We start from the raw sequence: 14908 nt of genomic DNA, 5'->3' as shown, positions 1-14908 counted from the left end.
TGAGAATAATGTTGATAACTTACTGATGTTTTGGTTGTTGCTAAGTAGAGTTTATCCTAAGCCAAGGACTTTTTTGTGTCTCATGCTCTGCCAATGAGGAGGGGCACAAGAAAGCTGGGAGGGAGCACAGCTGAGACCCAAACTGGGCAAAGGGACATTCCCCCCCATTAGAATGTCATGCCCAATATGTAAACTGGGGGAGTGGCCTGGACGAGGACAGGGACTGGCATTGGTGGTGAACAGTTGCATTGGGCATCACTTGTCTTACTTTGTAGGTTTTTATTTTTTTTTTCTTTCATCATCATTATTACTATTTACTATTATTGTTATTGTATTTTCCTTTTGTTTCAATTAAAATTTAAAAACAAATAATGTTTTGTTGGTAAGGCTAAGGAAGAAACTTCCTTGATAGGAACATTGTGATTTTTAGATTTGAAGGTTGCTTGACTTAGTTTAATTTTCTTAGTATATCATAGTGTCCTTGCAGAAAAAATTCATGACTAACACAGACCAGCACTTTAGTTGAGTTTGGTCATTTTCTATTAGAGCTGATCTGATTTTCTGCTAGTACTGGGTGTAACTCCATTCAAAGATAAGATTTTTTAAAAGTAATGGTGCATCCTCAAGCCAGGTCATGTACCTGAATATCATGGTATAATTCATGGTGCTTGGGGTCAGTATGTTGCAACCAGCCTGAATGGCCAGTTCTCCAGGGTGAATCTATGACAACCAGCAAAACCTCAGGCAGCAGAGTCCAGGAGTGATCAGTTCTGCAAACCTCATTTGCAGTCAGTGGTGCCAGGGCAGCAGTTCCACTGTATTTGTATAATATACTTGAAGGGCAGTTCACCTGTGCTGTCTTTGGGTGGCCTTGTGGGATGCATTTGGCTATTTGTATGAATAACCCAAGGGTTTCTGTTGCTGTCCTCTTCCCCTCTGCAATGTTACAGCCTTGGGTGCCCCTGCTAGACTGCTCTCTTTTACACACAGACTTAAAAAGTTGCTCACACTTCACTATACAGAACAATGAGATTTAAAAGTATGAATATCTGTGTATACATATGAATATGATGATTCCTTAGCTATTTGCTATTTATATCCAGTTATGACATTATGTTATATCCAGTTATGACATTTAATTCTTTTTGGGTTATAGTGGGTATTTTTTGGTAAGACATTGCAATAGCATGTTATGGGATGTGATGGTAATGAGTCAGGAATTGGCACACAGTCTTCTGAGTCAGGATATTAGGGGGCATTGTGTACCAGAGGTACTTTCTTTTGGCTTAGCTGCAGAGCTGACCATCTGTGGTCATAAAAGATCCTGGGAATATTTTTGTAATAACCTAGTTTAGTGACCAAATTTCTTTATGAGTAATGCCATTTGAATGAACTTTCCCAAGTTATTGCTATTACTTTTTTTATAAAATATGCTTTGTCATGTTCTTACGTTGTCATATTTATATATGTAGTTTTATGCATTTTAATTTGCTATTAATCATATGCCATTGCAGACTTTAAAGCTGGGGAACACTGAAATCCCTTGTGACTATTGATTAACTATGCCTGTGTACATAGGCAGTTCAGATACTGCCTTGAAATTATTAAAGGTTATTGTCTGCAAACAACATAACTTTGTCCCCTGTTATACCTCAGGTATAAAAGTCACTAACCACTCTGTTCTTCCCAAATTGAAAGCCTAGTAGTTGTCTAAACAATGAGAGGTTCAGTGATCTGTTGGGATATTACCAATGTTATAAAGCATGCTGAATACACATTAAAATAAAGGGCCTGTTGTGCCCTCAGGAAAGAAATAACTGACCTGCATTTCTGTTCAAATTCAAGATAAATTTTAAGGTGTTTGACTAGTTGACTGACATATAATTCTATATGATTTCAATGTTGTTTATTCCTATATTAATTTCTTTTGAACTCTGGATATTTGTAATTCCCATAGAGCTGATATATACTTCTTTTTATTCTGTTACATCTTAAAACAATACAAACATCTGATTAATTTTATAACTACTGTGCTATGGGGATTATACGATAGTAGAGTTGAAACATTATAGAGTGTATCCTCATTGAAATAAGACAGAGGAAAATGCTTAGTAACCATCTCAAAAATATTTTTGTAAGTTATCCTTAAAACTGTAAGTAACAAACTGAAACAGGATTTAATATAGAATTTCCATTACTGGTATTTTTTCATCCCTTCAACAATGCCAGCCTTATCACCTCTGTAAATCAAAACCTTTTGAATTTATGTGATAGAAACTTGAAGTGACATTGTGAGATATCACAGAGCTGTCCTATCTACCAGCTGTGTAGACTGCTCTTAAGAGGCAGGGTTTTTTTAGAGATGGGTTAGTGTAGGTAGGAGCTTTAAATGAAAAGGCTTTGTTCTCCTTTGCAGACAACATAAAAGAAGTTATTATTTTTTGTAGCTTGTGGCAGTGCCCAATGCCTATAATGAGAAAAATATTTTGGCTAAAAAACCCTTCAAAATTCACAATCCCCCTTTTAAAAGTGTAATCTGACTGCAGGGCTTTACATTGTGGATGGAAAGCCAAACAACTGACTTTGAATCCCAGTATCTTATTCTTTAGGCAGCTGGGGAGAGCTGGATGCTTTATGGAGGGAGGGAACAGAGGGGCTGGAAGAGTGTGAGCCTCATTGGTAACCAGGTCAGCAGTGGAAGGGATGCAGCCATGCCTGGGTGCATTCACACAGTGGCCTGGATGTGACATGCAGAGGTCTGGGAAACTGTAATGGAGGCTGGCTGCCAGTGGGGAAAAGGGAACAGCCCCACTAATAACTGGCAGGGACAGCAAGCTGAAAGAGTGAGGACTTTAAAAAATGGCTTCTAGGGTTATTCCCAGCCACTACAGAAACCTACGGATAGGTATCTAGTGAAAAAAGCTTCCCTCACTGTTTTGGAAAAAATACTGGGCAAATAGAGGAAAAAGGGAAAATGTGACACAGTAACAATGCTATGTTGTTGATATCAGTGTCTCATTGTCCTATAGGTCTGAAGTTTGAGGAAATGCAAGAAAAATTTGGGGAGGAATTCTTCAATATCTGCTTTGACGAGAATGAAAGAGTTCTTCGAGCTGTAGGTGGGACCCTTCAAGACTTCTTCAATGGCTTTGATGCTTTGCTGGAGCATATTAGAACTTCATTTGGAAGACAGGCCACCCTGGAATCTCCTTCTTTCCTATGCAAAGAACTCCCTGAAGGCAATCTCATGCTTCATTATTTTCACCCACATCAGATTGTGGGATTTGCAATGACAGGAATGATAAAAGCAGCAGCAAAGAAGATTTACCGCTTGGAAGTAGAAGTAGAGCAGGTCACAAATGATAAGTTGTGTTCAGAGGGGACAAACCCAGGTAACTGCAGTTGTTTGACTTTCCTTATCAAAGAACATGAAAATGCAAATACCACAAAAGCACTTCCACCAGGAACTTCCCAGTCCCCCTTAGACCTGAGGATTAGTATCAGCACCTTCTGCAGAGCTTTCCCCTTTCACCTGATGTTTGATCCAAACATGCTGCTTCTCCAGCTTGGAGAAGGTCTTAGGAAGCAGCTCAGATGTGACACTCATAAAACCCTGAAATTCCAAGACTGCTTTGACATAGTCTCTCCTAAAATCAGTGCCACATTTGAACGAGTTCTCCTGAGGTTATCTACACCCTTTGTCATTCGGACCAAACTTGAGGATTCTGACTCTGAAAGTAAAGATAAGGTAAGAATGTTAATTTGGAAGCAGATGTGCTTATATGTGTGCTGTGGGAGAGGATTTTTTGCTCAGAAGAAAAGCAGCTCAAGTCCTGTGTACTCTGGAAAGCTCATTGATGCCTTGCAAACAGGGACTAAGTGGTGTTCCCAAGGCAAGTGAATATTTTCCTGGATTATGTGTAAGATTTGCCTGTGAAGTTGTTGCAAATCATGACATTTCCATTCAGAAAATTCTGCCCCATGGGGTTGAATAGTACAGCTTGAATAAAAGGGTGAGGAAATTTACAAAATAGCTGTATCTAATCCTAAATTTCACTCCAGCTATATTATGATAAGAATAGTTTCAAAGCCATTTACTAAAGACTAGCTTTAAGTATTTATTCTGAAAGATTCTCACTGCAGGTTTCTCATTGCCACCTTACTGTATCTTATTTCCCTCTTTTGGAATGCTGCTTTCCTCTAGGTTTCTTCGTATCTCTCACCCTGCACTAAAGCAAACCAGAGTTGTAAGTGGTACTGAGTATCACTTAACACCAGTTTTATTGTGTTTCAGTCATTCAAATTGGAACTTGTCCTCTACACTGCCTCTTTCCTCAGTGTTTCAGGAGAGAGCTGCCTTAACCAGTGAGCCCTATGTTGAGTTTGGTGCATTCAGCTGAGTAAGCTGAGAAATGCCTTTAGTGTTGAGCTCTCCAGTGGTTGGATGGAATTTGTCTCAGTGCCTGTCCTTGAATTACAGGAAGGCTTTTTGGTGTGAAGTAGGGTTCTAGGTTTTATGCACTAAAGTACTTAATGCTGGCATTAAAACTTGCTTAAAGTCTTGAAAGTCTGTCTCTGTGGGTGCCTTGGAAATACTGCTGCCCTAAGAGGAACTTTAAGGTCCCTTCCAAGCCAAACCATTCTATGATTCTATGATTCTATGATGATTCAAAATATAGTTGTTTATTACAGCAACAGTATTTTCCAGCTTCTCTTTGGCACTATGCTTTGGCACCAAAAAGCGTCTGGTGCATCCTCCTCTGGAAACAACATGTTCCCCCAAGAGAAACAAACTAGTTCTTTTCATTTTATATTAGTTGATGTAATTCAACCTTCTTAAAACCAAAAGGGAGTTTATTTATCAGAATCTGTCCTTAGTGTCACCCTAGCCTTTAATTGCTAGAAGGAAATGAGGTGTGGAAGGGGTGGAGGTGTTGGCTCTGAGCTGCCTCATGACACACTTGTTTCTCCTTTGAGAGAGTCTGGTTTTATGATACTTCCTGCAGAATGCACCTATCCCTCTCAGAAACCTTCCCCTCTCCCAGGACAGGCACAGCTCTTTGCCTGTCTTCTGCTCTTCATGAACCTGCTGTAAATCACTCTGAAGAGGAAGGGTTAGGTGGGAGAAGGAGGCTTTCAAAGCCTTTTTCCCTGTTTAAGCTAAACACACAGAATATTCTCTTAGCTGGACAGGTTTCATATGCTTGTGGCTTGCTCTTAGAAGTGGCAGAAGTGGGGCTGGCTGGAGGCAGGATTCTAGATTAGGCAGTACTAACGCCAGAGAAGCAGGTGGAAGGGGATGGCAGCAAAGGAAATCCTTTTCATGCCAGCAGTTAGGAGGAAAAATGGTACCTTGAAGAATAAGGAGTGAATAAGAGACAAAAGGGTGATGGTGAGGTGCAGGCACTGGTTGTGCTGCAGGCACGGGCATTAATTTGAGAACATCAATTTATCTGAAGAGGTATTTTCTTCTGTCTCATTTGGTAAGACTTTCAAAATTTTTTGCTTGTGAATAGTTAAAAAAAGCTCAGCATATGATGCATTTTGTTAGATATTCCCTTTTTAAAAATTTTAAATAAAGGAGTTGCACAGATTAATAGGGTGTGGTTGACTTGCTTGCATAGATTTTGAGAAGAGGGACATAGCAATACACTTTATGTCATGCTCAAATCCTTTTTGGATAAAAAAGTGGACTGAGCCTTGGGAACTGCACGCTGTCTTGTTTTCCCGTAGCTATGTCACTCATTTAGCTAATTTTGGAATTCTTTTCAATTTGCCAGCACTTGTTTGGAAGTTGGATATTAGGCAGGTAGATCTGTGTCTGTAAGCTGCTTAAAAGTTGCCAGTTACTGACTTAGACTTTTCCCTATTTCTCTGCCACACACCTCTATTCAGTTCATAGTGGAATTGCATCCCACTTACTGCTATTTAGCTTTAAAAAAAAAAAAAAATCTGACTCTGCAGTAGCTGACACTTTTCAGGCTTGGTTACCTTAAATGGCAGCTGTAAGCATGTGACTCAGACAACTCTGCTGCAGTGTTGAAGCTGTTCAGATGTCTTATTGCATTAAAAAAAAAATTTGAAGGCTTTGCAATGAACAGAGGACATTCCAGCCTCTCTTCAAAATATGTTTATTTTAATTTCAATGCATAAATCGTATTTTTTTCAGACAGGCAGTGAGAAAGACAGAATAAGGAAACAGTTTTCATTTAGTCCTGACACCAGCTCTGTGTTCAGATGGAAATAAGTCACAAATCATGCTCTTTCCCTAACTAAACACCTAGAAGCAAAGTAAAAAAAAAACATAAAAACCCACCTGTCCTGGCTTTCAGGGTGTTTAGTACTTGTCCAGCTTATTTTAAGGCTCATCTGTGTGTTTCAATTTACTGGTATTTGAATCATTGGAATAAATAGCACTCTCCCAAATTTCTGATATAAGGCCTGTGAGGTCTGGGTGGTAGGTAGCACTTCCTGAAGAGCTGTCTGTGCACCCTTGCAGAAGCACAGCATCATGCATTAATATCTCAACAAAGTTTTGTTAATTTGGTATGTCACCAGCTGTTCCTTGGAGCTCAGAGCATTTACAGGATCCCATTGTTCTAAACCAAAAAAAAAACAACAAAAAAAAAACAACAACAACAAAAAAAACTAACTAAAAACTCCCCACCTGAAGAATATGGATACCTAGCTTTAAGCATGATTTCCAACACCATGTGTCCTGTTTCCTATGCAGCTAAATGCTTGTTATCAGGTTTTTCCTTATGATATGGTATTACCCAGATGTTAAAGGGCCCTGTTGCTCTACTTCTTATACAAACATTCTGTTGCTTTTCACATTTCACTCTTAATTTATTTATTTTTTTTTTATTGTGTGTGTGTTTAACCAGAGACTTTCACTAGCATCCAGTCAGATTTTCCAAATTTTGGATGTTGTCCCAACATAAAAAAAGTCGCAGTGTAACAAGGTCACCATGTTTGCTGTTTACCCTCTTTATGGAAACTCATTTTGTGGAAGCAAGTAGTTATTGCAACAATAAAAAATAAATCTATTGTGGCAATTAAGCACTTGGGATTGCTCCCTGCCTTGTGCTGTGCAGATGTATTTTCCTTGCATTGCTGCTCTTCAGCTCAGACAATCAGCCCTTTTCCACATTTGAAATAAATCAGTTTCAGCAAGGATACTCACTGGCTTTGGTTTAGGCCTCTTAGTGCTTTAGAAATTGTCTAAGAATAAAGCTGGCACTTAGAACTGCATTACTGGAGATGTCTGGACTATTTTTTTCTGATGGACTGTATTTGCTTTGAATATTTTATTAAAATCATAACTTCCAGGTTAACAGTTCAGCAAAATGTGTTCTGGCAAAAAAATTACTTTTATTTATATACGTGAGTTCAATTTTTTCCAGTAATTTTAGACATAAAATACTTTTATTAAGGAAAAGAGTTTACCTTGCAAATTATAATACAACATTTAAAATATGAAACATGGGTTTGACAAAAATGACCCTGTGAAATTTTTATATTGGAAGAAATTCCAAATGCCACGTATCATTCAGATTTAGGAAAGGCTTGAAGCTGTGTCAGGGGAGGTTTAGGTTGGATACCAGGAAAAGGTGAAGAACATTTTGGTGTTTGGGCACTGCAACAGGCTCCCCAGGGAAGTGGTCACAGCACCAGCTTGACAAAGTTTAAGAAGCTCTCATGCAGTCTTGTCAGGCACATGGTGTGATTCTTGGGACTGTCCTGTGCAGGGCCAGGAGTTGGACTTTGATGATCCTTGTGGGTCCCTTCCAACTCAGCATGTTCAGTGATTCAGTGATGAAAGGTCCATCCAGACCAGCATGCTGCCTCTCACAGTGACCAGCAGCCAGTCATTTATGGGACAGGTAAGACAAAGTTTAAGCCTGCAGTGTTCTCTGTGAAACACTCTCCTTGCTTTTAGCTGTCAGGGGATGAAAGCAGATCCTCCTGCAGTGCTATCCTGCATGTGGCATGGGATAGCCCCCTCAGGACCAAGCCTCTGTAATTTTCTCTAGCACCTTTTGAACCAGGGGAAGTTCATACTGTCAGCTGCTGTGGCATCCTGTGGGCATAAGGTCTACTATTTATTAGAAACTGTGAATGTGAGCCCCCTCTGGCAACTTTCAGCCAGGTGTGGACATTGAGTATGGAGTAAAACAGCTGGCAATGAAGCCTGTTTGCTCCTTGCTTCAGCAAAACACTTTCCCAGTGTGTTTTCCCAAGTGTGCTCATTGATCATTGGAAACTGTAAAAAAGGAATACTTTTAAAGTGCTGGAATATGCTGTCTCCCTTTTTATACTTAAAGTCAATTCTTTATCTCCTTCTTCTGTATTTTTGTCTGGACCAACTGAATGAAACAAGCAGTCCTGACATTAACAGATTAATTTAATACCCAGTGTACACAATCTTGTGTTTTGCTTTTGCTCAGTAACTGTTTTTCCTCCTCTCCTAATAAAATTAAAATGAAATGGCCTTAAAGTCATTCCAACATAAGGGACATCTGTCACTTATGTTCTAGGAATTCTAATTTTTTCTTAGATCTGATTTATTCACAGTCAGTCAGCTTTTGACACTAAGCTCCCGTTGCTTTGCAGGCTCATGGAGCTCTTGGAATCAAATTTGTGTCTTCTGTTTCTGCTAATGCTAATATCCCACCCCCTTGCTTGTCAAAATGTGTATGGACTTGGATGGTTTTTCAAGATGAATTGGATTGGCTGGCTTGACTGCTTCTAGAGATTGTGGTGGGTTATGAGAAACAATAAATGACATGACTTTCTTATCTCACAAACAGTTGTGCATTGGAAAACTTCAATAATATTGTGAAATGGGCCCAGAGTTTTTAGTATTTCTACTTCAAGACAGGCCAATGAAAATGTAATTTTGAAATTTTTTTCAGTGATAGAACTGAAAAAGGGAAGCAATCTAAAGTTAAAATACTTCTCCTCATTTACATTATCTGAAAAACAAAGAAGTTGTTTGGAAATTGTTTTGTCGAGTGACGTGGCTATTAAAACAATATGACTCCATGGCAAACTCTTCCCTCTTATTTGTATCATGTTTTGATAAGGAAGTATGACAGTGTCCATACTTCTCTATTTGCTACAAAACTTTTGAATGGATTTCAAACTACAAACTTTTAAAAATTTATAAACTACGCTGTGTCATAACTGGAACGAAATGCATTTCATTAATTTTTACAAGATGGGAGTACTTAGACATAACAAAGCTTGATTTTCAGGAATGCATTTTTTCCTATCTCTTTTTTCTACTGTCTGAAATTAAGCATTGGATATTAACAGTACATTTTCATGCTTTTCCTCATTTGCTTATCTGAGTTCTTGACTGACTGTGCTTTTCAAGGCATCTAATCTGACTGGGTGTGATGTCAGTAAAAAGCCCTTTTCCTTGGGATGGTTGAATTAAAGCAGACACATTCAGTCACTCTGTGCCTTACTCCTTCCTGTCCTGGCACCTCCAGCTTGGCAGTGCATGAAGTCAGGCAAAGGTTTTATTGATGTGTCTCTTTGCAGAGGCTGAATGGACTTAGAAGGCAGGGGAGCAGCATTGAGTGGGCTTTGTGCAGGAGCTCTCTCCAGTGCACAGGTGGGAAGTCAGAGCCTGTGAGAACACCTGGGAGTGCCTCTGGGCATAAACATTGGGTTTATTGCTCTGAGGGGCAGTGAATGCAAGTGCTGGCACTCCTTGTGTTGCCACCTTTTGGTTGTCAGGCCACTTCTACCCAGCAATTGCCACACCTTCTGCTAACCCTGCTCTTGGAAGATGCTCCATGCCTGTAGGCAAGCCTGAGGTACCCCAGGTCACTTGCAGAACTGCATGGCCAAAGAGCCCACTCAAAAGAAGAAGCTCATCACTTTCTCCCTCCACCTTAAATTTTGTCTTCAAATCTCAAATTTGGACCATGGGATTCCCTTCCTGTTTGGTTTTGAGTGTATAGTTTAGTAGTTTTGGACCTGTTTTTGACTGCTTAGCTTGTTTCCTCCAATCATGTCTCATAAATATCCAGTATTTTGAATTTAAATTGACAGCATAGTTGACAGCATGGCTTGACTCTAAATATTAATTTATTCATGCTCACTGGGCATGCATCTTGTCGTGGATTTTTCATGCTTTATTTCCATGAAAGAAAAGCTTTGGAGTTTTGAGACTCTCTATGAAACAAAAACTTTGCTGATGTTTTGCTGGGCCATGGACCCAGATGGAATAGGCAGTTAGCAGCAAATTATTTTGCCTGAGTCTTGTACCAGCATTTGAGCTGTTTATATTCTGGGAATGTGGCTGAATCAGACACTGTAGATTTTGTAGGTCATAAAACTCTAATCAAGGGGAATACTACTATGAAACAACACTTAACTGATTTTGCATTAGGAATAATTAGTATGAAAGAGTGAGCCTTTCCTTTGCAATTCTTTAAAATGCTGAGGACAGTCTCAGTTCAAGTGTACAGCCCAGCCAGACAAACCCAGTGGTTGGATAACTGGAGTTGATGCTCTGGAAATACTCATTTGCCACTTGAGAGTTTTAAAGGCATGCTGTGGTACAAGTTATTTCACTAAGTGATATATTAGATGTAGGAGTTTTATAAACCACAAAGGTACTGCTTAGAGGGAACACAGGGATGAGCCCAGGTTCTTCTGCCTCTGCTAAGCAATCACAAAGAAAAAAAAATAGAGATTTGTAATGTGCTGTTGTGAGGATTCCCCAAATTTTGTCGTTTGTTTCATTCTTCTTTTTTTTTTAATATGCTTTTTATATCCATATGTATTCACATTCTCTCCAGCTAGAATATATAAGACACATTTTCTTTAAAAAAGCTTATAGTACCCCCCCCTCCTTTTATTGCCATGATTGAAGAGAGTGAAATGACTTAACCCATAAAATAATTTTTATATTATTTGTTCCTGTCACTAACCTTTGGCTTTTATAAGTGAGGACTTTGAGTATCTGAGAAAAGAATTAATGTTCTTTTTCCACAGACACAGGACAGGCATGCAAGATGTTCCTAACACATAATGTTCCTCTTAAAAAAGAATAAAATTTTTCCTCTTTGCAGATCTCAAACAAATAATAAACATTTGGTACTTCAACACCTCAGAAAGATGTAAACATTTTAAAATTTGGTCCTAGATGAAGACATATTGAAATAATATTTTCAGTATTTTGATCGATGTAGTTTCTGTCTGCCTTGTGAGTTTTACATATATTAGACTTTACTCTTTTCTTTCTAAGAACAAAAATTGATCTTGTTCACACTGTGCAGCAGCTTTTTTTCTGCAATGATTCTCATTCTGCTGTGAGTTCACTGGAAGAGCAGCATTTATGCCACATAACAGGAATAAAAACATACTTAATTTTCATTTTTGCATTACCTTTCTTTTTCTTTAATCCTTTTTTTCCCTTTCTTAGAAGGGGCTGTTATGAAGTTATTGTGTGATCTTCATAAAAACAATTTGAGCTATTATTTTCTCTATCCATTTAACAGCATCTTTGTAGGAATATTTCAGTGGACTGGCTTTAGTGGATTATTGTCAACACTGGAGTTAGTAGGATCTGATCATGTCATGTCTCAGTACATCAGTCATGTACTTCCCTCCTCAAAAGCTGAATTGGTAGCTTTAAAAATGTCTGTTGTGGTGAAAATGCAGGTCAAAAGGATCCTGCTTGAGACAGTACAGATTGAAGTGTTTAAAAAAAGATGGCTTGCATTGCAAAGATAACTGCCTCTGAAAACTCATAAAATAAAAGCTTAGAGCATAAAATATTTGACCTGTGATATATATGGAAGAGTTTGAAGAATAACCCCAAATTTGCAAACAGTCTATTAATAAATAGATTTCTTAAGCAGGTATTTTAATGGCAAAGATGTTCAAACTGAGGTAATTCGAAGTCCTCGTTCCTGGCTGTTGAAGGGTAGACATGCCTGTCCCAAAACAGAAGGGAAGTCATGCCCAGTGTTTGGAGGAGGAAAGTCAAACAGGGCAGAGTTCTTTTTTTTCTGTGTGTGGTGGGGGCAGGTCCTCACAGCACCTTGGCACATGGTGCTGTTCTGGCTCTGAGCAGGGAAGTTCAGTGATTGTCAGACATGGGCTGCAGGAGGGGATGCTTCCACTGATGCTAAGGATCTTTGCAGCTTAAATTCTCCTTTTGATCCTACCTCCCAGAAGGAGTCTGGCATTATTTCAATTGTCAAGTCTTCAAATGTCTCCTTATCAGGACAACCTTGCTTAGAGAGGGATGATACTAAAACTGATCTCATACAATATAGCACACACTGATTTCTTGTATTAGTGTAACACTTTCCACTGAATGCTGATTAATTATCTTTTAAATGTTTAACTTAAAATAATTGTTAAATTTTTTGATAGAACTGTTGGTTTTTTCTGCTTGGTTACCTTAAAGGCACCCAGCAGAGGGAATGTTTGAGTGGATTAACAGAGCCTGGGGACTGTTTTGGCTGTGCTAGCTGTGGCTTAGAGTCCTTTGCCATGCAGACTTTTGGATGACTCCCCTGTGAAAGTACATTCTGCTTCCATGGGCATTGCACTTGGTAGAAGTCAGGCAAAAGTAATGGAGATCTTCTGTATTCTCAGAGTTCTCTTACTGCCAGTGAAGGAGAACTACCAAGAAAAGAACAGATGTGGCTGTGTTAATTCTAACTCCACTGAGACCCAGGGGGAAAAATACTAGTGCTTGGCAGGTATTAAAGGAGATACTTCATATTGAAGGAACTTTGATTTTTCAGCTTCACTGAATTGTACTTATTTTTTCATTTCAAGGAAAAATTGCTGTAAAAATACTGTCTACAGCAGTGATGTGACTGCTGTGCAGAGAAGCAGTGTTGTTTAATTTTCATGTGAAAGAAGCATGGAACTTATCATTAAAAGGGCATCAAATTTTCTCACTCATCTCAGAGGACTGCTGATTCAGTCTACTTCCTCTTTGCTCAGGAAGGCTTCAAATTCAGTTATTGGATAACTTCTGTTCTGTGTCTTGAACATTCAGTTTCTGGCATTTGTTCCTGGGAATAGGAGCATAAAATAACAGAGAATATTTTCTGTCAGCCAAAAATGCAGAAACATCTGAGAGGTTTCCTAGCTATGTTCAGCAGCATCAGAGGGTCCTGAAAGGCTTTTGGAACCTTTTTGGGTGATGGGGAGCTCCACAGAGAATTCCAAGGACGTGGGAATAACACTAACAAATACATAAACAGTGTTTAAAAATAACTGACTTACTGCTCCAGTTCTGTTTTTTTCCCATGGTGTTATATAATTACATTGGGGCTCAGTGAATGTGTTGAACACACCAGGGTGCAACACTGGACTAGCAGGACTTGCAGAACCATGCTAGCACCCACTGTCCAGAAATTGCACACTTTTTTAGTAGAATGTTACCAGTTCATTCTGTCAGTATTGGTATACTCAGGCATGCAGGTGTGTAAAAACAAGAATATAAAAGTGACAGCATAAAACCAAAGAGAAGTACCAGTGGCTGTGGTCAGGACCTTTTGAACCCTAACTGAAATCAAATTACAATTCTAACCTAAGTGTGTTGTGCTGCTACTGTGGGATCAAAACCTGGTACCTTTGCTCAGGATAAGATGTTACATCTTGATTTGCCTTACTAGCTATCATCAGCCCAGTTTCAATGTATTTGTTTTGAGTAAGGAGAAGAGAATAAAGTCTCATTTGACATTGAGAGAGCTGGGGATGTTCATCCTGGAGCAGAGCAGGCTCCAGGAAGATTTTATATCAGCCTTCCAGTAGCTAAAGGGCTTACAAAAGAGATGGAGAAGGGCATGTAGAGACAGGACAAGGGAGAATGGCTCTAAAATGAAAGAGAATAGGTTTAGAATAGATGTTCATTCCTGTGAGGATGGTGGGGCACAGGTTTACCAGGGAAGCTGTGGCTGCTCCATCCCTAGAAGTGTCCAGGACCAGGTTCTGTGTGGCTCTGAGCAACCTGCTGTAGTGAAGGTGTCCCTGCCCATGGCAGGCTGGGTGGAATTAGATAATCTTTAGGGCCCCTTCCAACTCAGAACTTTCTATGATGATGATGATGATGAAGCACAGAAAATACATTTGGTGACTGCTCCTACAAATGCCTTGAGTATGAAACTTTTGGTAACAGAAGTGTTCCATATGGCATGTTCTGGGAATTAGACTTTTGTTTCTAAATAGGAGTTGGTAATGTCGTCAATACTGTATTGCTGAATTTTTTTTTAGTTTGAGAGATCCAATCATAAATAATCTTCTTATTTTCTTTTTTAGAAAAAAATGCCTTTTTGTCTAAAAAAAGAATTTCCCATTCAACAAATTGTGACTTAAAATGTTGTATAAGATACATATTTTTGAATGTGTTAATTTGATTGACATTTTAAGACTTCTTTCTGTAGCCACTGTAAAAGTAGAGATTGTAGCATTAATTATGGGAAATGTCCAAAAAATCACCAATTAATAATCAGAAGTGACTAATGTTGTTTTGCACCTATGCCAGAGTACAGCTCTACGAAATTATGAGGTGAAAGAACTGATTAATCACCCACCCAAATGTTTATTTCTGGAATTTTTGTAAGCTACAAATGGCTTTTGTAGGCTAAACCTAACGCTCCCTTCACTAAGAGATCTTACAGTGAAGTTGTCAAATGCTGCTCTGAGTAAGGATATAAGTTATATATGAACTCAAGTAGAATTTTAACAAGGAATAGCTAGGAAAATAGGGCAGATCCAAGATACTGTTTTAGTATGTTTTAATTGATAGATTTGTTGTAATAAATCTTAATGTACCTTAATGCAGGCATTATATTAATTCATAATATACAAAGAATTAACATGCTGTTTGCTGAGGGAATCACCTCACCTGAGAGAGGTG

General features: G+C 38.8%; 1 protein-coding gene across 1 annotated transcript in view; it reads left to right on the top strand.

Annotated features, from left to right (window-relative positions):
* The window catches only part of GUCY1A2 (guanylate cyclase 1 soluble subunit alpha 2), a 147631-nt gene that overhangs the window by 23516 nt on the left and 109207 nt on the right, over window positions 1–14908 (top strand). Inside the window, exon 4 of the mRNA XM_056492279.1 lies at window positions 3030–3748. Within this exon, the coding sequence (XP_056348254.1) occupies window positions 3030–3748 (719 nt within the window). The remainder of the gene's footprint in view (window positions 1–3029; window positions 3749–14908) is intronic.

This window comes from Oenanthe melanoleuca, chromosome 1 (assembly GCF_029582105.1).
Source record: "Oenanthe melanoleuca isolate GR-GAL-2019-014 chromosome 1, OMel1.0, whole genome shotgun sequence".
In the NCBI taxonomy this organism is placed as follows: Eukaryota; Metazoa; Chordata; class Aves; order Passeriformes; family Muscicapidae; genus Oenanthe; species Oenanthe melanoleuca.
This window is presented reverse-complemented; position numbering and strand designations above follow the sequence as displayed.